At 37.8% G+C, this 25,475-nt stretch overlaps 1 protein-coding gene and 1 long non-coding RNA gene across 3 annotated transcripts; both read right to left on the reverse strand.

The window, feature by feature from the left end:
- Nucleotides 1-6,311: 6,311 nt before the first annotated feature.
- Nucleotides 6,312-9,390, reverse strand: LOC130469328 (uncharacterized). Its single transcript, XM_056838492.1, has 2 exons — nucleotides 6,505-9,390; nucleotides 6,312-6,415 (listed from the first exon to the last, which is right to left on the reverse strand). Exons 1-2 carry the CDS (start codon nucleotides 7,343-7,345, stop codon nucleotides 6,399-6,401), a joined length of 858 nt encoding a protein of 285 aa, XP_056694470.1. The 5' UTR covers nucleotides 7,346-9,390; the 3' UTR covers nucleotides 6,312-6,398.
- Nucleotides 9,391-9,905: 515 nt separating this feature from the next.
- On the reverse strand, nucleotides 9,906-22,778 carry LOC130470492 (uncharacterized). 2 transcript variants are annotated; one of them, XR_008930937.1, is made up of 2 exons: nucleotides 22,406-22,778; nucleotides 9,906-15,055 (listed from the first exon to the last, which is right to left on the reverse strand). It is a non-coding gene; the product is annotated as an uncharacterized lncRNA (long non-coding RNA). The 2 variants fall into 2 exon arrangements; XR_008930938.1 differs by having other exon boundaries at nucleotides 9,906-15,122.
- Between the last annotated feature and the right edge of the window lie 2,697 nt (nucleotides 22,779-25,475).

Genomic DNA, 25,475 nt, shown 5'->3' on the forward strand with positions numbered 1-25,475 from the left:
GCGTGGACCTCTTGGGCTTGAGGCGTGTGACCCCTGTTGTAGGTATTACTCTTGTATGCAGGCTTTCTTTGTACTGTTTTTGTGAGGTCATCCTCGATCTTTATTTCTAATCGTAAACCCTCTTGAAGGTATCAAGGCCCAGGTATCTAAGTTGTTGTTTATAAGCCGGGTCTAGGTTGTCAATGAATTTTTGGACTAATTCAGTTTCAGGAGGCCTATTGATTAGTTGCGCCGCTTGGTCCCTCCATCTAGCAAAGTAGGTCGTGAAACCTTCATTTTTCTTTTGGAAGAGGACTTCCAGCTCGCGCATGGTGACTTGAAAATCCATGTTCGACGAGTATTGCTTAATGAAGACATTGACAAAGTCCTCCCAAGTGGGGAAGAGCTTAGGGTCCTGGTGGTAGTACCATTTGAGTGGCACAGGTTCCAAGGATAAAGGAAAGGCAGGCAGATACATGGACTTGTCCACACCTTTCAAGTTCATGGCATTCACAAAGCTGAAGAGATGATCACGGGGATTGTCCGTGGCTTTGAACTTCGGTAAGTCGGATGAACTAAACTTTTCCGGTAGTTTTTCGGGAAAAGGTTCAGGATCGAGGGAGAAATACTTGCTCCCCATAGTTTGTTGCAGAACCATTTTTTCGATCTTCTTCTCGTTATCGAGGTCATGTTTGGCTTGCGCAGCCGCTAAGGATTCGTTTTCCATTTTCAATTGATTCATAAGTAGGGTCATTTGGGCCATTTGGTCCCGCAGCTCTTCCATGGACATGTTTGAGGGTGCGAATCGAGGTTGGGGAATCGGAGATCCTTGAAAGGGGGAGTGACGGATGGAGCTTGGATTTGCTAAACCTTGTGTTGGTGATGTATCTTCGAGACGTACTAACCTTTGATTTTCAGATCGACGCCAAGTGGCAGAACCAGCCCTATGCATAAGACAAGCTAAAGTTTAGGCCCCAAAGTTAAGCATTACTTAGTCTAGACTTTTGACTCTCCTATCGGTTTTCTATTCTCACTCTTGTTGGTATATTTTTGGCTTTTCTTTTGGTCATTCTTTAGATTTTCGAAACACTTGCCCGTGTGACATTCAAAGTTATATTAATTGGCATGCTTGGTTTTGGTGCCGAACATTGTCGTCATTGTTAGGTTATGATACATATGACAATACATAAATCATGCCGAAAAAACCATAAAGCCAGGAAAGCATATTATTTACACATAATCATTTAGCATAGTTTAGATGCATACACTTTGTTGCGTGCCCTCCCTAGCTGCGCCCGAACCGAACAAGAACAAGTCTTTAGGACTCCAAGTGTCTTCCCTCCGTAGATAGTCCACAGCACGTCCGGATCCGCCTTAAGCTTGACCAACTAGAATCGCCCTTAAGGTTGCTTAGGAATTTCGGCAATTTAGGTGCAAGTGTATGGCTGATTTTTCTTCAAAATCTTACCTTTAGAATACTTCAATTGTGTCTATAAATTATGACCCTAGGCACCTATTTATAGAGGTATGGAAAAGGAACTGGAATCCTACTAGGATACGAATTAATTAAACTAGAATCCGAGTAGAACTCTTATTTAATTAATTTATCCTTTTAGGATTAGGAATTTAATCATACATCGAATCCTGATAGCTTTAGGATTCGTATAGCACGTACACGAGCATCGCACGAGCACCGCACACTCGCGCAGGCCTTGCAGCCCACGCAGAGCGCACAGCGCTCGGCCCATGCTGCTGCCTATGTCCGCGCGCGCGCCCAAGGCCTTGGCTGGGCCTGGCCTTGCGCTTGGCCTGGTCGAGGCTTGGCGTGTGTTGGTGATGCGTGTGGCTTGCTGGGCGATGGCCTGGCTTCGTGCTGGGCCTTCGTCTAGCGAGCCTCGTCCGATGCTAATTCGTACGATACGCTTCCGATTAAATTTCCGATTCCGGAAATCATTTCCGATACGAACAATATATAATATTTCCGATTCCGGAATTAATTTCCGTTTCGAACAAATATTTAATATTTCCGTTTCCGAAATTATTTTCTGATTCCGATAATATTTCCGATTCTGACAATATTTCCGTTTCCGGCAAAATTTCCGATTCCGGCAGTATTTCCATTTCCATTAATATTTTCCGATACGTACCATGTTTCCGTTTCCGGCAACATTTACGACTTGGATAATGTTTATATTTCCGATACGATCCATATTTCCGTTTCCGGTAATATCATCGTTTCCGGAGTATTCATTTCTTGCTTGTGACGATCTCAGCTCCCACTGAAACCAAGATCCGTTGATTCCGAATATCCATAGATGGAGTATTTAATGCCATTAAATACTTGATCCGTTGACGTACTATTTGTGTGACCCTACGGGTTCAGTCAAGAGTAAATTATGGATTAATATAATTAATTCAACTTGAACTGAAGCGACCTCTAGCTAGGCATTCAGCTCACTAGATCTCACTGAATTATTAACTTGTTAATTAATACTGAAACGCATTTATTAGACTTAATATTATATGCATACTTGGACCAAGGGCACTATTTCCTTCAGTCTCCCACTTGTCCTTAGGGACAAGTGTGCATTTACCTAATTCCTTTGTCGCTCGATGCTTGCTCTTGAACATAAATAAGAGTTCTCATCCTTATTATGTCCAGAGGTGTTTCTCGGTTTCAGAGTTCAACTGATCAAATAAACAGATAATCATAACCTATGATTCATCCGAGCACGGTCATGCATTTTACAGTTTCTAGCTCTCCGAGTGGCCTTGTACAAATTTTAAGCATCTCATCCCGATTTATGGGAGGACAATCCCAATCTTGCGATCTTGAGATTAGACTTCGTTTGATAGGTGATTACCTGAGCGTTGCCTTTATAGTCTCCTTTTACGGTGCGACGGTTGGTCAACGTCAAAGCAACCAGTTCTCAAATCACTCAGGTATTGAGGATTTAGTGTCTAATAATTTTAATGAAATTTACTTATGACAAATTTTCATCTCTTACAGTAAAGTTTCATAGGTCTGTCCGATACTAGTCTTCCCAAAGTAAGTATCTATACAAATGATTATGACATTGCCATGTCCACATAGTTCAAGAAACAGAACTACTAGTCATCTTGCATTCTAGTCGTCTAACGTTTTCTATGCGTCCAATTTTATAGAAAACTCCGACCAGGGACCATTTTCAACTTTTGACATTCAAGTTCACTTGATAGACATTTCTTAGTCACAGGACTTGTCCTGACAGTCTATCTTGAATATATCGTCAAATTGAAGGGACTCATCATTTAATAAACCACAAATTAAATGGAAAAAATGAATTCTATTCATTTATTGTGAATGATTAACCAATAATGTTTTACAAAGAATTAAACTCTTAAACTTTAAAACATTAAATAAGGACATCAAAGCCATTCTCCAATATGCTTGATTCCCATAGCTGCAGTGTGCGAGTTGTGCTTCGCCTGCGGCAGAGGTTTAGTCAATGGATCTGATATGTTTTCATCAGTTCCAATCTTGCTTATCTCGACTTCTTTTCTTTTAACGAACTCTCGTAGAAGGTGAAATCTACGAAGTACATGCTTCACTCTTTGGTGGTGTCTAGGCTCCTTTGCCTGTGCAATAGCTCCGTTATTATCACAATACAGGGCTATTGGTCCTTTAATGGAGGGGACTACACCAAGTTCACCTATGAACTTCCTTATCCGTATAGCTTCCTTTGCTGCTTCATGTGCAGCAATGTACTCCGCTTCTGTTGTAGAATCCGCAATGGTGCTTTGCTTAGCACTTTTCCAGCTTACTGCACCTCCGTTTAGGCAGAAGACAAACCCAGACTGTGATCTGAAATCATCTTTGTCGGTTTGGAAACTTGCGTCCGTATAGCCTTTAACAATTAATTCATCATCTCCACCATAGACCAGGAAGTCATCTTTGTGCCTTTTCAGGTACTTCAGAATATTCTTGGCAGCAGTCCAATGTGCCTCTCCTGGGTCTGACTGGTATCTGCTCGTAGCACTGAGTGCGTCCGCAACATCCGGGCGTGTAAATATCATAGCATACATTATTGAACCAATCAATGATGCATACGGAATTCCATTCATTCGTCTATGCTCATCAAGTGTTTTTGGGCACTGAGTCTTGCTTAGAGTCATTCCATGAGACATGGGTAGGTAGCCTCGCTTGGAGTCTGCCATCTTGAACCTATCAAGTACTTTATTGATATAAGTGCTTTGACTAAGTCCAATCATCTTTTTAGATCTATCTCTGTAAATCTTGATGCCCAATATGTACTGTGCTTCTCCTAGATCCTTCATCGAAAAACATTTCCCAAGCCAAATCTTGACAGAGTTCAACATAGGAATGTCATTTCCGATAAGTAATATGTCATCGACATATAATACTAGAAAAGCAATTTTGCTCCCACTGACCTTCTTGTATACACAAGATTCGTCTGCGTTCTTGATGAAACCAAAGTCACTGACTGCTTCATCAAAACGTATATTCCAGCTCCTAGATGCCTGCTTCAATCCGTAGATTGATTTCTTTAGCTTGCATACCTTTTTAGCATTCTTTGGATCCTCAAAACCCTCATGCTGTGGCATAAACACAGTTTCTGTTAAAACGTCGTTTAAGAAAGCAGTTTTGACATCCATCTGCCATATTTCGTAATCGTAATATGCAGCGATTGCTAACATAATCCGAATAGACTTTAGCATTGCAACTGGTGAAAAGGTTTCATCGTAATCCACACCGTGGACTTGCCTGTAACCTTTTGCAACCAATCTAGCTTTGAAAACTTCAAGTTTTCCATCCTTGTCCTTTTTCAGTTTGAAAACCCATTTGCTTCCAATGGCTTGGTAGCCATCTGGCAAATCGACCAAATCCCATACTTGGTTTTCAGACATGGAGTCTAATTCAGATTGCATGGCTTCATGCCATTGCTTGGAGCTAGGGCTCGTCATAGCTTGTTTGTAAGTCGCAGGTTCATCACTTTCAAGTAATAGAACATCATAGCTCTCGTTCGTCAAAATACCTAAGTACCTTTCCGGTTGAGATCTATATCTCTGCGATCTACGCGGGGTTGCATCTCTAGATTGTCCATGATTCTCACTAGAAACTTCTAAAGATCTCTGAGTTTCATCCTGAATGTCATCTTGCTAGAGTTTGTTTTTCGACTCGAATTTCTTCGAGGTCTACTTTTCTCCCACTTGTCATTTTGGAAATGTGATCCTTTTCCAAAAAGATACCATCTCGAGCAACAAACACCTTGTTCTCAGATGTATTGTAGAAGTAATACCCCTTTGTTTCCTTTGGATAGCCCACAAGGATACATTTTTCAAATTTTGGATGAAGTTTGTCTGAAATTAATCGTTTGACGTATACTTCACATCCCCAAATCTTAAGAAAAGACACTTTTGGAGGCTTTCCAAACCATTACTCATATGGAGTCTTTTCAATAGCTTTAGACGGAGCTCTATTTATAGTGAGTGCGGCTGTATTTAGTGCATGTCCCCAAAATTCTATTGGAAGTTCGGCCTGACCCATCATTGATCTAACCATGTCTAGCAAGGTTCTGTTCCACCGTTCCGACACACCGTTCCATTGTGTTGTTCAAGGAGGAGTCAATTCTGACAGAATTCCACATTCTTTTAGATGGTCATCAAATTCATAGCTTAGATATTCACCGCCTCTATCAGACCGCAATGCCTTAATCTTCTTGCCTAATTGATTCTCTACTTCACTCTGAAATTCCTTGAATTTGTCAAAGGATTCAGACTTACGCTTCATTAGGTAGACATAACCATATCTACTGAAGTCATCAGTGAAAGTGATAAAGTAGCTGAAACCACCCCTAGCATTTGTACTCATTGGTCCACATACATCTGTATGGATTAAACCCAAGAGTTCAGTTGCTCTTTCTCCAACTTTAGAGAAAGGTTGCTTTGTCATTTTGCCAAGTAAACATGATTCGCACTTACCATAATCCTCTAAGTCAAATGGTTATAGAATTCCTTCCTTTTGAAGTCTTTCCATGCGTTTCAAGTTAATATGGCCTAATCGACAATGCCACAGATAGGTGAGATCTGAATCATCCTTTTTGGCCTTTTTGGTATTTATTTTATAAACTTGTTTGTCGTGATCTAATAAATAAAGTCCATTGACTAATCTAGTAGATCCATAAAACATCTCTTTAAAATAAAATGAACAACTATTGTCTTTTATTAAAAAGGAAAATCCCTTAGCATCTAAGCAAGAAACATAAATGATGTTTTTAGTAAGACTTGGAACATGGAAACATTCTTCGAGTTCCAAAACTAGCCCAGAGGGCAACGACAAATAATAAGTTCCTACAGCTAATGCAGCAATCTGTGCTCCATTTCCCACTCGTAGGTCGACTTCACCTTTGCTTAACTTTCTACTTCTTCTTAGTCCCTGTGAATTGGAACATAAGTGTGAGCCACAACCTGTATCTAATACCCAAGAAGTTGAATTAACAAGTGTACAGTCTATAACGAAAATACCTGAAGATGGAACGAATGTTCCGTTCTTCTGATCTTCCTTTAGCTTCAAGCAATCTCTCTTCCAATGCCCCTTCTTTTTGCAGTAGAAGCATTCGGATTCAGAAGTGGGTTGACTAACCTTCCTCTTTTCAGATTTGGCGCCAGTTTGCTTAGTTGGGATGGCCTTGTTGCCACCTTTCTTAGCATTCCTCTTCTTTCCAGATTTCTTGAACTTGCCCCCACGCACCATAAGCACATCTTGCTTATCGCTTTTGAGCGTCTTTTCAGCGGTTTTCAGCATACCGTGAAGCTCAGTGAGCGTTTTGTCTAGACTATTCATACTGTAGTTCAGTTTGAACTGATCATACCGGTTATGAAGAGAATGGAGGATGGTGTCTACAGCCATTTCCTGAGAGAATTGCTGATCCAGCCGACTCATATTCTCAATGAGTCCAATCATTTTGAGAGCACGTGGACTTACGGGCTCGCCTTTCTTGAGCTTGGTCTCAAGAATTTGCCTATGAGTCTCGAATCTTTCGACCCGAGCCAGATCTTGGAACATTTTCTTTAAATCACTGATGATCGTGAAAGCATCTGAGTTGATGAACGTTTTCTTTAGATCTGCACTCATGGTTGCAAGCATTAGACATTTCACATCCTTGTTAGCATCAATCCAACGATTGAGGGCTGCCTGAGTGACCCCTTCGCCTACGGCTTCGGGCATCGCCTCTTCCAGGACATACTCCTTTTCTTCCTGCATAAGAACTATTTGCAAGTTCCTTTGCCAGTCAAGGAAGTTTTTCCCTCTCAACTTCTCCTTTTCGAGAATTGATCGAATGTTGAATGATTTGTTGTTTGCCATAATTAAAACTACAATTGAAAAAGAATAAACAAATAAATAACCATTCACTGTTTCTCTTAATAAACTTAAATTCTAGCATACATGCATAATTCAATGTTCATTAAGCATTTTATTCAAGTTATGTGTTCCGGAAGGTGTGAATAAAATGATTCCAAGACCCTAAAATCCATTGAAGAATTAAGCACATTATGTATTTAGACTCAATTCTAAAATCTTTTAGGTAAGCCAAAGCCTTTTCCTAATAGTCAAGAAATTACTCTTGGTTGATAGGTACGTCTAAGAACTTATTAGGTAAACCTATCGATTTTGCCACGACATAAAAGGACTCCTTACTTATATAGTTGAGTTTCACCAACACGAACATGTACTCACAATTATTTGTGTACCTTACCCCTTTACTATCGATAAGTAACACCTCGCTATGGCGGAAAACTATTACTAAGATCGATGAAAAAAGGATATCCAAGTAAGTGTTATTTTGGCATGGCACCTTTTAACTCAATTTTAAAGTTTGGAACTTAAGGCTCTTACTATGTTGGTTAGATTTTAAGTGAACTAAAATCCTTAATCATGCAACATAATCAAGCTTTGATCTCATGCATATTTAAGACATATTTAAAAGCAATAAATAACTTAAAACATGCATAAGATAAATGTGATCTAGTATGGCCCGACTTCATCTTGAAGCTTCAACTTCAAAGTCCGTCTTGAAAATCTCTGTGGGAGGCGCCATTTTCTTCAAATAGGATAAGCTATAATTAAACTAATTACAACTATTTGATGGTACGCATACCATATTTGAATTGAAAAACAAATTTGGTACTTTAGATCAATTACATTCAAATTAATGGTACGCAGACCATATTTTCTATCTTATTTGGGTCATACTAGTCACTTCATAACCTGCAAAACAGTACATATACAATATATACCATTCACCCATTCATTATCATGAATGGCCCACATAGCTGGTTAGTAAAACACGTTATGCATCACATAAATATTTGCAGCAATTAATTAAGGGCACCAATAATCTACCAATTATTCAGTCCTTATTAATTCTAATCAACTTGTTTAACCTTAAAGGATTTGTAGACCTAATCAAGAGTTTATGACTAAAATTGCTCCCACTTAAACCAATAAATTCATATGCTTTACTAATTTTAAACATAAAAATGTATTTCTAGTCTAACCGGAAACATACAAATTTAATTAAAATTTAAAGCTCATATAAATTTATAATTGAATCCACTTATTTAATTTATTTTCAGTTGAATTTAAATTAGTTCAAGGTTTTTAATTTTAGTAAAATAATTAGAATAAATTAAAATTTATAATAATTATAATATTCAAAATTAAAATCCAAGAAAACAATTTAAATTATTAATTTTAAAATTAATTAAAATTATATGAACTCAAAATCTCAAATTAAAATTTAAAACTCAATAATCGTAACATGACGAGCACTTGGGCTTGCGCCCAAGCCCCGTCGAGTGCACGACCTATCGCTGGCCCATGGCTCATCGCAACAGCAGCCACGCGCAAACGCAGCAAGCCAAGCCACGCTTGCGCGCAGCCTGCTTGCCCGCATGCATCGCAGCAGCCACGATGGGAGTGCTCGCTCGCTCGCGCGCAAGTAAGCCCTCGAGGCCACGCGTTTTGGTGCGCGGAGCAGCGATCGCTGGGCGACCAGCTCTCGCCCTCGCGCGCACGCGCGCCTCTCCTCGTGCCATGCCTTCGCCCTTCGCCCATCGCCACAGCACACAGCACACACGCACAGGCTCCCTTGCCTCGTGCGCGCGCCATGCGCTATGTTGCTCGTTGCATTCGTACCGCACGGGCGACGAGCTCCCTTGCTCGTCGTCGCGTGCCCGCACTATACAACACCCCTTAAGGGTAACACGTAGCTTCCATTGCTTTGTGCGTGCAACATTAATGAGCGTTTTCATAAAAATTTAAAATTTTTAATTCAAAATTAATGACAAATTAATAAAACATATTAATTTCATAATTTTAGGGCGAAAAATCGAAAATTTATTAATCAATTAATTTCCGATTAACATGGATTCAAATCTAGGTCATAAAAATTAAAAATTTAACATAAATTAACAATTTTAATGGTGGATTTTAATCATGGATACCTAATTAAATTATTAATTAATTATGAAAATCAAATTAATTCTAAATTATTCGAATTTCAACAAATTAATCATAATTACAAATTAGGTTGTATAATTAACAAGGCTAGGCATTCAAACTTGTTAAACATATACTGTAGGTCAATCAAAAATTCAAGATTCATCAACAAGAATCGTAAATATTTAATTTAACATCTTAAATTTACAAACTTTTGCGTTCGAAAAACTAAAACCTCCAAAATTTTAGAATGCCTTTTACATGCGGAATTGACACAAAAATCACTCGATTTGGATGAGTAACGAAGAAACTGCCGAAAAACTGCGTACATATAATTAAATAAACGCAATTTGCAATTAATTAACAATTACGAAAATTAATCACCCCTTTTAATTCCTTGCAAATTTGTGAAATTAATCACCCCTTGAAAATTAACCATGTTTATGCAATTTAGATTATGAAAATAATAAGAGGCTCTGATACCACTGTTAGGTTATGATACATATGACAATACATAAATCATGTGGAAAAAACCATAAAGCCAGGAAAGCATATTATTTACACATATTCATTTAGCATAGTTTAGATGCATACACTTTGTTGCGTGCCCTCCCTAGCTGCGCCCGAACCGAACAATAACAAGTCTTTAGGACTCCAAGTGTCGTCCCTTCGTAGATAGTCCACAGCACGTCCGGATCCGCCTTAAGCTTGACCAACTAGAATCGCCCTTAAGGTTGCTTAGGAATTTCGGCTATTTAGGTGCAAGTATATGGCTGATTTTTCTACAAAATCTTACCTTTAGAATACTTCAATTGTGTCTATAAATTATGACCCTAGGCACCTATTTATAGAGGTATGGAAAATGAACTGGAATCCTACTAGGGTACGAATTAATTAAACTAGAATCCTAGTAGAACTCTTATTTAATTAATTTATCCTTTTAGGATTAGGAATTTAATCATACATCGATTCCTGATAGCTTTAGGATTCGTATAGCGCGTACACGAGCATCGCACGAGCACCGCACACTCGCGCAGGCCTTGCGGCCCACGCTGAGCACACAGCGCTCGGCCCATGCTGCTGCCTGTGTCCGCGCGAGCGCCCAAGGCCTTGGCTGGGCCTGGCCTTGCGCTGGGCCTGGTCGAGGCTTGGCGTGTGTTGGTGATGCGTGTGGCTTGCTGGGCGATGGCCTGGCTTCGTGCTGGGCCTTCGTCTAGCGAGCCTCGTCCGATGCTAACTCGTACGATACGCTTCCGATTAAATTTCCGATTCCGGAAATCATTTCCGATACGAACAATATTTAATATTTCCGATTCCGGAATTAATTCCGTTTCGAACAAATATTTAATATTTCCGTTTCCGGAATTATTTTCTGATTCCGATAATATTTCCGATTCTGACAATATTTCCGTTTCCGGCAATATTTCCGATTCCGGCAATATTTCCATTTCCATTAATATTTTCCGATACGTACCATGTTTCCGTTTCCGGCAACATTTACGACTTGGATAATATTTATATTTCCGATACGATCCATATTTCCGTTTCCGGTAATATCATCCTTTCCGGAGTATTCATTTCTTGCTTGTGACGATCTCAGCTCCCACTGAAACCAAGATCCGTCGATTCCGAATATCCATAGATGGAGTATTTAATGCCATTAAATACTTGATCCGTTTACGTACTATTTGTGTGACCCTACGGGTTCAGTCAAGAGTAAGCTGTGGATTAATATCATTAATTCCACTTGAACTGAAGCGGCCTCTAGCTAGGCATTCAGCTCACTTGATCTCACTGAATTATTAACTTGTTAATTAATACTGAACCGCATTTATTAGACTTAATATTATATGCATACTTGGACCAAGGGCACTATTTATTTCGTAAGTCGTTTTTAGAATTGAGTGCCTTTTCCGTACGCCCTCGTAGCAAATTTGTTACGAATTTTTTATTGCTACGTATATTTTGTGCGCGGGCACCGAGGCTGCGACGCCTGGCCAAAAGGCCAAGCAGCAACTTCAGCGCCCAGTAGGGGGCGTTGAAATGATTGGGGCCCAGCCAGGGGCGCTGAAAATGCGTCCCTGAGTGGTACTCATATTCTGTTCGTCTATTTTTTCGTACATGCGACTTATTTTTGCGTGCTTGCCTAATAACGTCCTTTACGCGTTGTGCAGCGTTGTGGGATCCGTTACGGGCCATCCTAGGCTTCGCTTATTTTTGTGGCGATAGCCCGGGGTTGCGGGACACGTATTTTGGTATAACTCTTTGGCCAATCGGTGTTTGTGAATGTTTGGGAAATTTTTAGGGTCGTTGGTTTTCTAGCGTTATTTGTCACACACAATCACAACATAATCACGTAATTCGCTACATATAACTAGCATTACAACATGAAGCAAAAAATAATATGTCACGTAGTTTATTATAGGCTTCTATGGGTAATATTTGCGCCTGGCTTCGTACCGCTTCTATCATAGATCCAACACATGCCCCGGTCGAGGTAGTGCATTAAACAGACGAATTTCGTCCCAAGAGGCCAATCATGATGTAAGCCAAGGGGGCATGCACCAATGAGAGGGACCTTAGTGGGCGAGCGATTGGGTTTGGGACGGGTGTACTACTAGCGACAAGTGTCAAGTGGACAACATTCGAAGCGTATGCATCCCCCGGTTGGCGATGGGTATCCTTAGTCCCAACTCCCGAGATGAAACATGCCAAGGGAGCCGAGATTCATTATGCGGTTTTGTCCGTTCACGTTAATATGTTGATTTTCAGGTCGTCCCAACATGATAAGGAAATAAACGCGGAGTAGGATCGTTTCACCCTTCGGCTATTTTTATTACCTACGAGCACGAGTATTTCATTAACGTTCCCCAGTGGAGTCGCCACTGTGAGGGGTCGAAAAAGCACGAGGCTAATGCATGACCTCGTCCCTCATGGGCGTGACGTTGTCGGATCAAGTGTAGTTAGATTTCCTGTGAGTTTACACCCAATCGACTAGTAATATAGGAGTCGTCATTCAGTTTTTAACGACAATGAGAAAAACTGACAAAACCCGGTTATCGTGACATAAAGGGAGTGCAATTATGTTCGACCACGACGGCCATCGGTTCCCTTGTGATCCCTGGTGTGGGGATCGCTCAACGTACACCCGCAGGGCAGAGATTGAGAGTTCGGGGGACTGTAACTACCGAGAGGAGTGCTCATCGATAACTCCAGAGGCAGGTTATCCTTACTAGCTCATCATAAATAATTGAAGAGACATGCGTTAACTATTAAACTATTCTGAATTGATTTTAGCAGTATGCAACACATATACTAAATCGATCGTGATTATCTTGTTTAGATTGATTTAAGGTACCTAGCATGATAGTTTAATTGTCCAAGGTATTATCTTTATTAGGCGTGATAGATCAATCAAATTAATAGTTTATCAATTTTATAAAAGGGTGATGAAAGCAATTAAATCATACGAAGGGACACATTACGACGCACCCTTGAGAGCTGCGTCACGGTTCTCAGAAAACTAACCACTTGGCTTTGCTATTTCTCCTTTTATTTAACGAATCTCGGGTTTCTGAGCAGTGTTCCAGTATTTAAGCTTAATTCTTCAGCTACAAGGGACATGATACGTTCTGTTCGACTTTTGGGTCGATTACGACAGAACGCGGGATTAATTTCGCAGCGTGAGGCTTAGGCTTAGGGGTTGGAGTCAATACTTAGATTATGAATTGTGTGTTCTGTTCTCGTCGATTATGAGGCTGTATTTATAGGGAAAGAGTTTATGGAAAGATAGATCTTTAGAATCCGAACCCAAAGAGAATTCGGAGACAACACGGCCCCAGGTATTTTCAGCGCCCAGGGCTGGGCGCCGATGATTTCGGCGCCCAGACCCAGGCGTTGAAAATAGGGTCTGAGCGGAGCCTTTTGTCAGATTTGGACTCTTAATCACGGAGCTTTTGAGACTTATCCGAGTTTCTTAGTGCGTATCAACTTATGACGGAATGCGTCTGGGCCCGTTACGAACTGTAGGTTCGTTAGGAGTTTAATTAATACGTAACTCTTATTTCCGAATTATAGCAGGAACATAATTCCTTTTGTAAATTCTATCTCTTTTAGGATTTATGTTGGAGTGCAACACCTAATTCCGACAGATTTCTATCTTTTATGTCTTGCCACTTTTAACAACTACCCGTTATGGCAATTACTATTTTTAGCAGGTTTCTATAAATAGCAGGTTAGGTTGAAATGAAAAGGGTGATCGATATTCGTTATTTTATAGGAGATGCGTTGCCAAATGGAGATTTATGTTCTCATCATCGAACCTTCCCTTTCGGGAATGGGGACAAAAGTAGGTGTCTACAGATTACATCTATACTAGGAGTGCCTTCATCATCATCATCAACCAATGCATCTACTCTTGCATTGAAGCTTCCTTATAAACCAACAACACTTGCATCTAAGCTTCTTGATACACCATCACCACCACCATCATCACAACTCCCTTCATGCATGTTCATTTGTTTGTGGGGAATCAAACATCAATGTACGTCGTACTATAGGTTGCAAATTCCCAACAGACGAGGGGGTAAATTCTGTACCACTTTTCGCCAAACATACAGAAGAAGGGGTTCCAACACCAACATCTTCATTCTCCCTTTGTCTGTGAAGCATTGCAGTCTTCTCATCGATCCACCAGAATTTCCAACAATTGAAACATTTCAACAACAAAATCCATTTATTCTTTGTAACAAGCTGTGTTTGTGCATATAGGGCCAAACAACACAATTAACTTATCGTACCTATCCATATTTTACATCACCTTTCAACATCACATTCTGACAATACTTATGAGGTAAACTTAAAGAATTGAATAGAAAGCACTTTAACCTACACACAACTTTTGTCTTCAATGGGTCGTGGTACATTACCTTCACCTTAGTATGCTTCCTTTCAACATCTTTCCGCCAACGTCGGAGTATATATTTTCCAGGAACTTCAGTCTCGTTATTCAAATAAAACAATAATATCATATGCCTACACATTATTCCATGACATTCAAAGTTCTTACATTGACAGGTAGCTTCCTTGGTAACGCAATTATACTTTGCAAGAAACTTCATCTTGTGCTTTGTAACAATCTCCTTCCTTGCGTGTTTAGATTTTATCCAAACCCTATCCTGAAGCTCATACTCTTCAACATGCTCATACTCTTCAACATACTCATCCGACATTTTCTTATTCAAACACCGCACATACAATACCCTACTACACTATCTTTGGACCTCATGGAATTTGGCGTCTGTCTATATTTTCTAACAAACCTCCTCGGTTCGGAAACAGGTAACAAGTTGACTCAAATTTCTCGCAGTACCAGTATCATCCAAACTTTCTTTATATGCCCTTGACTCCATTGCTTCACAGTAAGACTCGACAAATTCATACAAATGCGTATTCTTGTGTACATATAAGTCAAAAAAGTTGTTTATACTTTCAATTCCTTGGGTCGTCTTCATGCCAGCCCAAAATAAATGCTTTAGATATGCAGGACCCCACGTGTTCCTTTCCGCATACCACCTTGGAAACAACAAATGACAATCACCAACATCCTTAGTCAAATTCAGGTTGACTGTTAATGTTCCCCCTGATCATCAGATCAGATTGCATATATCAAATGACAAAGATTTAGATTGCACAGATCAGATTGCACATATCAGATTGCAGATATCAGATCAGATGCATAGAATTCATTTACTGATAACAAACACCTGATCAGATCAGGTTGGACATATCAAGTTGCACGGATCATATTAGGGTGCACAGATCAGTTGCACATAATATTTGTACACCTGATCAGATCAAGTTGATCAGTTTGCACAGGAAAAATAGGGACACCTGATCAGTTTGCACCCAATAATTAAACAATTGAGCATTATTAAATCAATTTTAACCCACAATCAATAAACATCCCAAATTCAACCCCAAATCAAATATATAAACAGTAACACATCCTAAATTATATGATCAATTTCATTCTAAATAATTCAATCAAAAACATTCTAAATTATTCAAGCAATTTCATTCTATATAGAAACAGAAACCATATAAACAACAAAGGCGGAGAATGTACAATTATTCAAGCAATTCCAAGCAATTTCATTTTAAACAGAAACAGAAACCATTTCATTTTAATTATTTTTCTTCGTAAACAGAAACCATATAAACAACAAAGGTGGAGAATGTACTAGTTACCTCTAAGCCAATCATCATCTACCTGGTACCGCTCCATAATTGTTGCTCAGTTTAATTCAAACTCATCACAGTGACTATCATATATTTCACGCTCCAAGTCTACCTTTAAATCGGGGTACTCTATATGCGTTCCAAGCTTCCTAACTGACCTTCTGAAGAATATGCCATATGCACCACCTATGACATGTATCACTCATGGTTGATCTCAACGCCTTCCTCATTGTGGCATCTCGATCAGTCAAGATCCCAATCGGGGCTTTACCTCCATACATTCTAACCAATTACTGAAAATCCACTCAAATGTGTCTCTATTTTCATGCGAAACCAACGCACATCCAAGTAATATGCTCTGACCATGATTATTTACACCTACAAAGTTTGCAAACAACATTTTGTATTTAATGGTCAGGTACGTACTACCAAAGCAAACAACATCACCAAACTCCTCAAAAGCAGCTCTACTGCGAGCATCAACCCATAGAACATCCTGCAACATCCCATTTTCACCTTGCCGGTACACGTGAAAAAAAGTTTGAATTGTCTCCTTTCATTTTCTTAAAATAGGCAAACATTTCCTTAGCATCACCACCACTTGTCCTACCCTTCCTCTCCTTCGCAACCTCCTCATTAAGATCCTTCTGTAAGAAAGGCATTCTACCTTTACCATTCTGTTGCAAAGTGTTGAGCCAATATGGTTTTGATGATGACAAACTAACGTAATCAACTAACGTGGTTTTCAAGTTGTATGTGTGCAAGGATCATTAATGAATAGTTGTGCCCAAGTCATCAATAATAAAGCTTACTGGAAGTTGATGATTGTGAGATGCTTATAACAAAGAAGCATAAAATCCAGAGCTGGAATTGCAGAGCAGTTCCTAAGGATAAACTCTAGAGAAGCTGGGAGTTTTAAAGTTCATGCGGAAGAACTAGAACTCCAGATGAGCTAGAGGAATCCCAATAGAGATGGCTGTTCCCAAAGAAGGCTGTTCCCGAAGACGGCTGTTCCCAAAGACGTCTGTTCCCGAAGACGGCTGTTCCCAAAGACGTCTGTTCCCAAAGACGGCTGTTCCCAAAGACGGCTGTTCCCAAAGACGGCTGTTCCTAAAGACGGTTGTTCCTAAAGATGGATGTTCCTAGAGATGGCTGTTCCTAAAGATGGCTGTTCCTAAAGATGCTTGTTCCTGAGGATCAACCATTGTTCCCGAGGAGCACTTGTTCCCGAGGAACAACCAACATGCGGAGCACTTGTTCCTGAGGAACAACCAACATGCGGAGCAGCATGAAACATGAAGACAAGAAACAAGAGTTTATTTTCTAGGATTCATGTGAGTATGTGGAAACGTGAAAGGTAATGGAACAAGGTATTAAAAGGAACTCGTGGAACTCGTGTCTAGGAACTTGGTATGCATCCTAAGTATAATGTCAATATGCATTAATCTAATTGTCAGTAAGCGTGATTTAGGATAGTTTATTTAAGAGTTTTAATTTGATTAAAAGTCCTTAAATAAATAGGTAATTGACTAAGTCTAGGATTCTTAATAAGATAAATATGTTTTATATTTTGGAATTAATTAGTTAATTAATTAGAGTCTTGTTAAGTTGGGTATCTTGGAATTAACTAATTAATTAATTAGAGTCCTACTAATTTGGGTATCCTAGGTTAGTCAAATATTAATATACGTTTATCAGTAGATTAATTAGGTAGGTTCCTATTAACTTAGGAATCCTATGAAATCAGTTATTAAATCACGTTTAATATAACACGTTAAATATAACTGACATATTAGTTATTGATGTTAGGATCACGCCTAGAAACTAGGATGCATTACTTGGTATTAGCTTGTTCCCCAAGTACATTATATCCACGTTCATATACCACGTTCTCATCAACTATAGAGGTCATGGGTACATGCCTAGGAACATGGGAATATGGCTGATAGTTGAAGAGATTATGGGGAAAGCAGTTAGGAGTTCCAACACTATAAAAGAGGATCTTAGCATTCATTCCAAGGTGTCTGACTTCTCAGTCATTCCACAGAGTCTGGTTTACGTGGAAGGTAATTAAAGAAAATATATTTGTTCCACGTTTATGAGTCAGTTCCTGAGTTCTAAGTTCCTTCAGTTCCTACACTAAAGTTCTTGTTCCTTTACAGTTCTTCTACGCTTCTCATATATTGTAACAGGTTTGGGTTAGGAACTTGAGTGAGTTCCTATTGTATTTGGAAAGGCTTTGAGTGAAGTCTTGAGAGAGTATTAAACACAACTAAGCGTGAATGTTATACTCTTTGTATGGGATCCTAAGTTCACGGGGAACTTGGGTTGATAGAGTTTCCAATTAAGTTAGTAACAGGGTCGTTCGCTTGATGAATGAGAGCTCGTCGTTAAAATCCCCCGTGGTCTTGGTTTTGTCTTCTTGATAATTTTCAAGAAGATTTCCACGCTAAATTCTCTCTTGCATTATTTTCTATACTTGCTTTTAAGTTTCTTTTATAATTCCGCAAAAAGTTAGAAGCAAGTTCCAAATTACAATTCACCCCCCCTCTTGTACGTGTTCCATCCGAATAACAGTTGGTATCAGAGCCGGAACTCGCTGATAAGCAGGCAACCCTGCTGAGTTAAGTTCCTGGAAGGAGGAACAATTACAAGAAACTTAACGAAAGGAACTCGGTCCTACATATTCAAAGGAACAAGGGAGATCTGAATTTCATTGTCAAATAAAGGCCAGTCAAGGTGTAACAGACAATCTTCTAAGGTAAATATATCTTCCTTTAGACTTTATTTATGTGCATACATTAATTTATTGCTTGTTCCTTGCATTGTTTCTAATGGAACTACTGTTTTATTTTGATTTAAAATCGAATTTGAAAAATCTAAAATCTATTTTTAATAGCCGATTTTTCAATTTATTTTTAAAACTCCAGTATATTTAAATTAGTTCAAGGAAACGACTTTTGAGAAAATGCACACAAGAATCTGTGGAACTTGAAATTTTTAATTTTTCGGCAACGTTATACACTGTAAATTTTTTTTTGCCTAAGAATTATTATTTTATATGCTTCATGAATATATTGAATATCATTTATATGAATGCATATTGTATCTTGGTAGTAGTAGTTGTTTTAATTATATTTTTAACAGTCATTACTAACAAGAAGGGACCCAAATCATGTTGGGTTCCCTTGCCTAAGGAATTGGTACAGGAACAAACAAAGGTGCACACTAATCTGTCAGAAACTTGACGCACCAGTTTCTTCCTTGTTCCTGCAAGTTCAAGTTCAACATTGAGGAACTCGCTGGTTCATTGATGACCCGTGACTTATGCTTAGGAACTCATGATGGTGCGGCATTTTAGATGGCATATTACACCAGCACCTTAAATGGGAATATAGATCAAAATCCGAAGAGGAACTTTCGGACAAAGGAACACTTCAAGATTCACAACTATGTTTAATGAAAAATTTTGACTTTAAGTCGAATCTGAGGTATGTTTATTTCAACAGTTTGTTATTTGTTTCAATACGGAACCCAAGAAAAGTAGTGTTCCTTGATTTAATAACTAGACTATATGAATGCTTAAGTGAGGGGGAACAACGCATGGCACTAGTTGTTCCTAGTGATTCATTAGCAATATATTTTATTCTCTCACTAAAAGGCTTATTAATAATGTAGGAAAATCTTATATAAGTTTGAAATTCGTTGAATTTTCTTTGAATTTCCCTTAAGACTCATTGAATTGTGTATTATAGGTGTAGAGTTTATGTGAATAGTCTTCCTTATAAAATTGACACTACAATTTTTCTATGTCTTGTACGTAGTCATGAGCTAGAATTGAATTAAGGACTCACTGATGTCTTTGTAATATTACCCTTAGTTTCCAAACTGCTTATGCGTTAATAAAAAGGAAAAAGAAGCAAAAAGTGAAGTTCCATTTCCTTATGGAACAAAATAAGGCTTTTTCATTCGATCCATGTGCACTATTAAGAATGTCCAAATCCTGTAATGTGTGATAATTTCTTTCTTCCATGATATCCACCAATTAAACTCTTGTTCCTCACAAAAATATTTCCTACACTTTTCCTACCGTATCTCTACAACATATTAGAGATCCAAATCAATTAATATCACACATTGATTTATTTTATTTTCATAAACATTTTAAAAAATTCATCACTGTATAAAAATTCTATACTAAATATTCCTCCTTTGTCACTTACATGATGTAGCACAAAGACATTAAGTTATAAGTTTGAGCCACAGACATACCAGATTTCGCACATACCTTCATTTGTGTCAACACATGAGGATTCTCTCGTATAAACTTTTTTCGGTTATAAGCAATTGCCCTAGACTTTCTAGGGGTGGGGTGATGATTTTCATGACCCATTACTGCTCTACGTATCATCCACTCCCTTAACTTATTTACACTTGCAAATACATGTACGGGACATTAACATTTCTTAGACTTGCGTACGCCACTCCCAACAATTTCATGGAGCTGGGAATCAGTCTACCTTAGCCCCACTACCCTCGCCCATTTTCGAGAATACCATTAATTAATGGATACTTCTTACACAAACCACTAATTCCTAACAATTAACACAATTTTTTGGATCTCTACAACAATTCGTCCGATTTTACGCACATATATTTATATCTTCAATAAAACGATAAACATCCGAATATTAGCCAAGGAGAAGAGGATGAACATTATTGTTTTTTTGGGAACGCTATGATGAAAGCTCGAGGAAGATGATGCCGGGCGAAAATGGTGGTCGAAGTTGAAGAAGGAACTCAAATGGTCGTAGTTGAAGAAGGAACTGAACAAAGATGGGGAAAGGTTGGACAAATAATTGCCAACTCATTCTTGCCAAATCATCACCCCGTTCCCACTTTTTACTATTCCGTGTTCATTTTCCCCCCAAAAACTTTTTAATTCATTTTTACCTTTTTCTTTTCCTTAGATATGTTTTTATAAATACATATCTGACATGGGAAAATACTTCCTCGAGAACCACCATCACAGAACGAAAGTCATCACAACTTGGGTGAGACTGTTAGTTTGATGCGGCTTATTAAGACCAAGTCAATGAGTCAAATAAAGTCATGAAATCAGCTTTTCTACCATCTAACAAACCAGCAACTGGAACTCAAAACCAAAAATTACAGCGGCCGCAAACTGATCAGACCCGCCAGCATAAACCTGAATTCGACTCAACATTGAAGAATTTTTTTGTTTCCTTACAAGTCATATGAAAACAAAGCGGAAAATTTATGCAATAAAAACAACTTATTTTTCATGATAAGAGGAAAATTATAATAGGAAATAAGTGTAGGTATATATGCAGACATACAAGTATATACGAGTAGAAGTTTCCGGCATAAGGGAGTTCAAGGAGGGGAACCTAGCTTATCATCTCAACATATACAACGATTATAGGAATACAACTACACACAAGTATTAACCTCATCTATCAACACCTATTATGAAGAATGAAGTAAAACTGAGATAATAGTGTCCAAACTCAATATTATCATCATATTGTTACCTCGTATAGTCTAAAAAAGCTCATCTACATTGACGTCAAGTAAAGAAACAATTGCCCGGCTGACAACTATTACCCCTACAGTCCAGCCTGGTAGCTTATGGACTAATATTAAAAACATTAGTTTTCAGTAATCAATGATGCATTTTGATTACAACACTAAGAGTGTGGGTGACACTAAAAGCTCACTAGTCATTATTTTTCAGTAATGACCCTATAAGCTCATCGCCTAACAATAGAATGTCAAGAACATAGAAAATTAATATTTGGTTGGCTTCCATCATCAGTTCAATTTTAGAAAACATCCTTATCTAAGAGAGTGGGTTAAAAACAATATCAATTTATCAAAGTTAGAATGAAACAGATTAGCTTCATCCACATAGGGCACTCATAATTGACATAGGATGATTCGAGCAAGGTATGTAGTCATGGCCAATGTACAGGAGTTACGGTGTTTTCCAATATGCGCAGCATGTGTCACCTATGAGGCTATGACTTTTCTAGGCAATGCGGTCCACATTTTTCTCCAAGAATCCAACCCAACTTGTGCTAAATCCATCAACTATAAGCTACTGACTGCAAATAGAAATAACCTTAACAAGAGTATTTGATGATTATGAATTTAAGGCCCCCTGCCGCTATACTCAAACTACTAATCATTAAAAACAGTGTACCTAATACCAGGAAACAGTGAAACTAGAAGCCTTTGATCATCTTCAATGCAGTAAACCAGAATTTTTCCATCTCTAACAACCATAAGATTATAATCTCCAAACAGATGGGAATACCCTTCATTAAATGAGATTACGGGTAGCTTATTTTCCCTAATTACCCCTAAATATGCAATTATCTCCTACAAAACACAGAAAATTGGTAGTAATAATAGAATTAACCTAGTGGTAGAACATCCAATCTTTTTTTTTTTTTAACAAACCTATTAATTAATCAGTAACTTAACTCATGGCCTCAAAAATTGAATTCATAAAACACTGATTATCGGTTTTAAACACAAATTTCGTTTTACAAATCCACATTCCCTCAATTAATCCAACAAACAACAGCAGTCCGTAGCGGAAAAAAACAATTGAAACCCAAATTAATTCGTAAAAAATATTCATGAAATGAAACATACCCAATCATTTCCTACAGCCGCTCATCACCGGATTTTCCGGGGGAATTCGACCATCAATATTCCAACTACAGATCTGAGGTTTTCGTAGCCGAATTCTACCATTTAAAGGCCTAATTTGTATCGCTTGACTGGTGGTAGGTGATTTGGCCGACTCGTGTTGCGTGACTGATGGTGGGTGAGGTTCGTTGATGAGGGTGGTGGTTGGAGTTGGTTGAAGATGGTGGGGATGACCTTAGGGTGCGAGTGGCTTCTCTCTGCTTCATGATTTTTCTCTCCCTTCAACCTTTCTGTTGGCATAGGAAACATCGACGAATTTTTTTAAAATAAAATTAAAATAAAATCATATTCTTTTCTAATTCAAATTCAAAACCATCTTTAAATTTTTAGCTGAAAATGTATGCTTATGTGGCAGTGGGGACTAATAATAAACCATTCAAAAAGTAGGGTATGTAAGGGCCCGCATCCCCCAGGGTATGTGTAGCCTTTGCCTAAAACCCAATGTTTAACATATAACGTAAGAGCTGACGTTAAATGTAATATACTTGGTGTGCATAGGTATCTTGCACACCACGAATTAAATAATGCCACCTCACAATTCCCACTAAAAAAAGAGAGAAAAGCTCTTGAGAAAAGAAACTGGGCGGGAAATCTTTTCAGCTATTTGCGCCATTTTGTTTAGTTGACCGGGATAAATTTGTGCCAAATACCCATTTTCATTTTTGCGCCAAACATTCTTCACCTCAAATTTTCACCTTTCAGCTCTGTTATTAAAAAAAATAAAAAAAAAATAAAAAAAAAATAAAAAAAAATAAAATAAAAGAGGAACTGCAAAGCAAAGCATTTTTCTGGTTTTTCTTTTCTCATTCTTTTTTCCGCCATTTTCGAATCCTGTAACTATCTCAATGAATAGATCTATTTCTAAAGTAACTGTAAATGACATTTGCGAAGCATCTAAACGTTTGCCATTAAAAAAAAACTTCCATGGGATTAATGATGCATATAACCTTTTTGATGAAATTACCAAGAGAGTTTCATTTAGTTTCATTAAGATTTAATTAGTTTTAGTTGCGATGTACCGGATGTAAGAAGGTTTAGAAGAGAACTAGATATGTAATGTGTTATTATTCGACTTTCTCCGAAACTAGAAATGATGAAGTGGAAGTGACAATGGCTACTTTGTTTAATTAAGTGACAATGGGATGTTGAAGCCATTGTTATCATGAAATCATACAAGTTATGTTTATTATTCTAGAAATTTTATAAAACATACTCATAAATGTATTTTGATTTTAGAAATTGAATAAAATATACTCATACATAAAACCAGAAGTAAAAAAAACCAGACGAAAAATGAAATCACAGTGGCAACAATTTCTTCCTTTTTCACGGGTTTACTATAGTGTAAGGATGATCAAGTAACCAATTTAGCAGGGGGTATCAGCACATCATAGTAAGCTACCTAAAATTTTATATAGAGGAATAACAAATGAAGTTAATAAGCAGTGTGTGAGATTTTATTATACAAGTAATTCTCCCACAAATTAAACACAATCTCCTCAAATATAAACTTTACTATTAACAAAATAAATAAAAATAAAAAAATTTCTCACAATTACCCTTTTTGTGCATTACGAATCGAACTTGGGTTCACAATTCAACATATCTATAACATGTGGTGAAGACTCACGTCGCGAACTTAATTCATTTGTCAAGCCTTCACGACTTATTTTATTATTGTATTGTATTATAGGAAAGGTTGTTTCACACTAATCCTATTGTATAAAAACGTTTATAAATTTTTTCTTTAAGTTAATAATATCGCCTTATGATTTCCTTAAAATTGAAGTAATCCCGTAAAATTATAGTCGAAATGATGAAAAAAGTTGGTCTTACATGGATTCGAACACAGGTACTCGTAATTGCTAAGAAACTCATTCATTGCAGTGACCATTATAGCAGGGGGTACCAGCACATCAACAATCACATCATACATTTACTTACTCTATTTGTTTTTAATAAGTTACTTCAGTTCCCCTTTTGATTTTCTCATAGATAAAATGATCACTTATAATTGTGTAGTCAAAAATTTTTTTTTTAAAAAAATCTTGTGTTACAGTTGTAAGGATTCGATCACGGGTGCAAGCATAACTGAAGGAGAATCAAGGTGCGGTCTACAGACCATTTTGGCAAGGGGTATCAGCACATGAATATATACAGCTAACACAAAGTATATACTCGTAACATATTTGACCACTGTTTACATTATAATAAAATGGTCCTATAAAAAGATTCATTTGAAGAAATGAAATATGATTCAGTATTTCTATTGAGCATCGTTTCAAAGTTTAATCTGATAACTTCAATTGGAATAATAGATTGTTAATTTAAAGTATACATTGTTACTATATTAATTATGAATTTAATTTAATTTGGATTTCTCATAAGGAAATTTATTAAATTGGGGATTTATAGCAAATTCATTCATTTGGGATTTACCAATTGCAAATTAACCATCATGAATCCGCCCAAGAACAACACCACCACAATATTTGATTGAAAAATGAAAATAATTTCAGATTGAAAATAATTTTTGAGTGATAAAAGCCGCCATTTCTCAAATATGGAGAATCCTAAAGTTGCCGCCGCTAAAAGCCACCGTTTTCGCCGCCGCTAGAAGCTACCATTCATCCGCCCAAATTAATGAACAAGAACAACCAAAAGAACAACAAGAACAACGTAAAATCAGAAAAACACTAAAATCCCAAATTAACTAAAATCCCAAATTAACTAAAATCCAATATTAACTAAAATCCCAAATTAACTAAAATCAGAATAACATAATAATTTATTTCAATAAAAAAATTTGAAAAATCAAGTGGAGTTTTGCGCTTGAGAGGGTTCGATGAGGCGATCCTCCTCGACGCCATGGCTGCCACTCGAAAGCAAGCAAAACACAACAACAATGGAGGAAAATCGAAGCCAACAACACCGATGATTAACAATAAGAAAGCTAGTCACAATAAACAAGCTGAAATCACAAATGTGGAGGATGAATAGGCGATTTCAGAGC

Source organism: Spinacia oleracea, chromosome 3, assembly GCF_020520425.1.
Source record: "Spinacia oleracea cultivar Varoflay chromosome 3, BTI_SOV_V1, whole genome shotgun sequence".
NCBI classification, from domain to species: Eukaryota; Viridiplantae; Streptophyta; class Magnoliopsida; order Caryophyllales; family Amaranthaceae; genus Spinacia; species Spinacia oleracea.

Bases quoted from the DNA above. Each gene is read 5' to 3' on its own strand.
- LOC130469328 (XM_056838492.1), bottom strand. From the start codon at position 7,345: ATGGCAAACAACAAATCATTCAACATTCGATCAATTCTCGAAAAGGAG.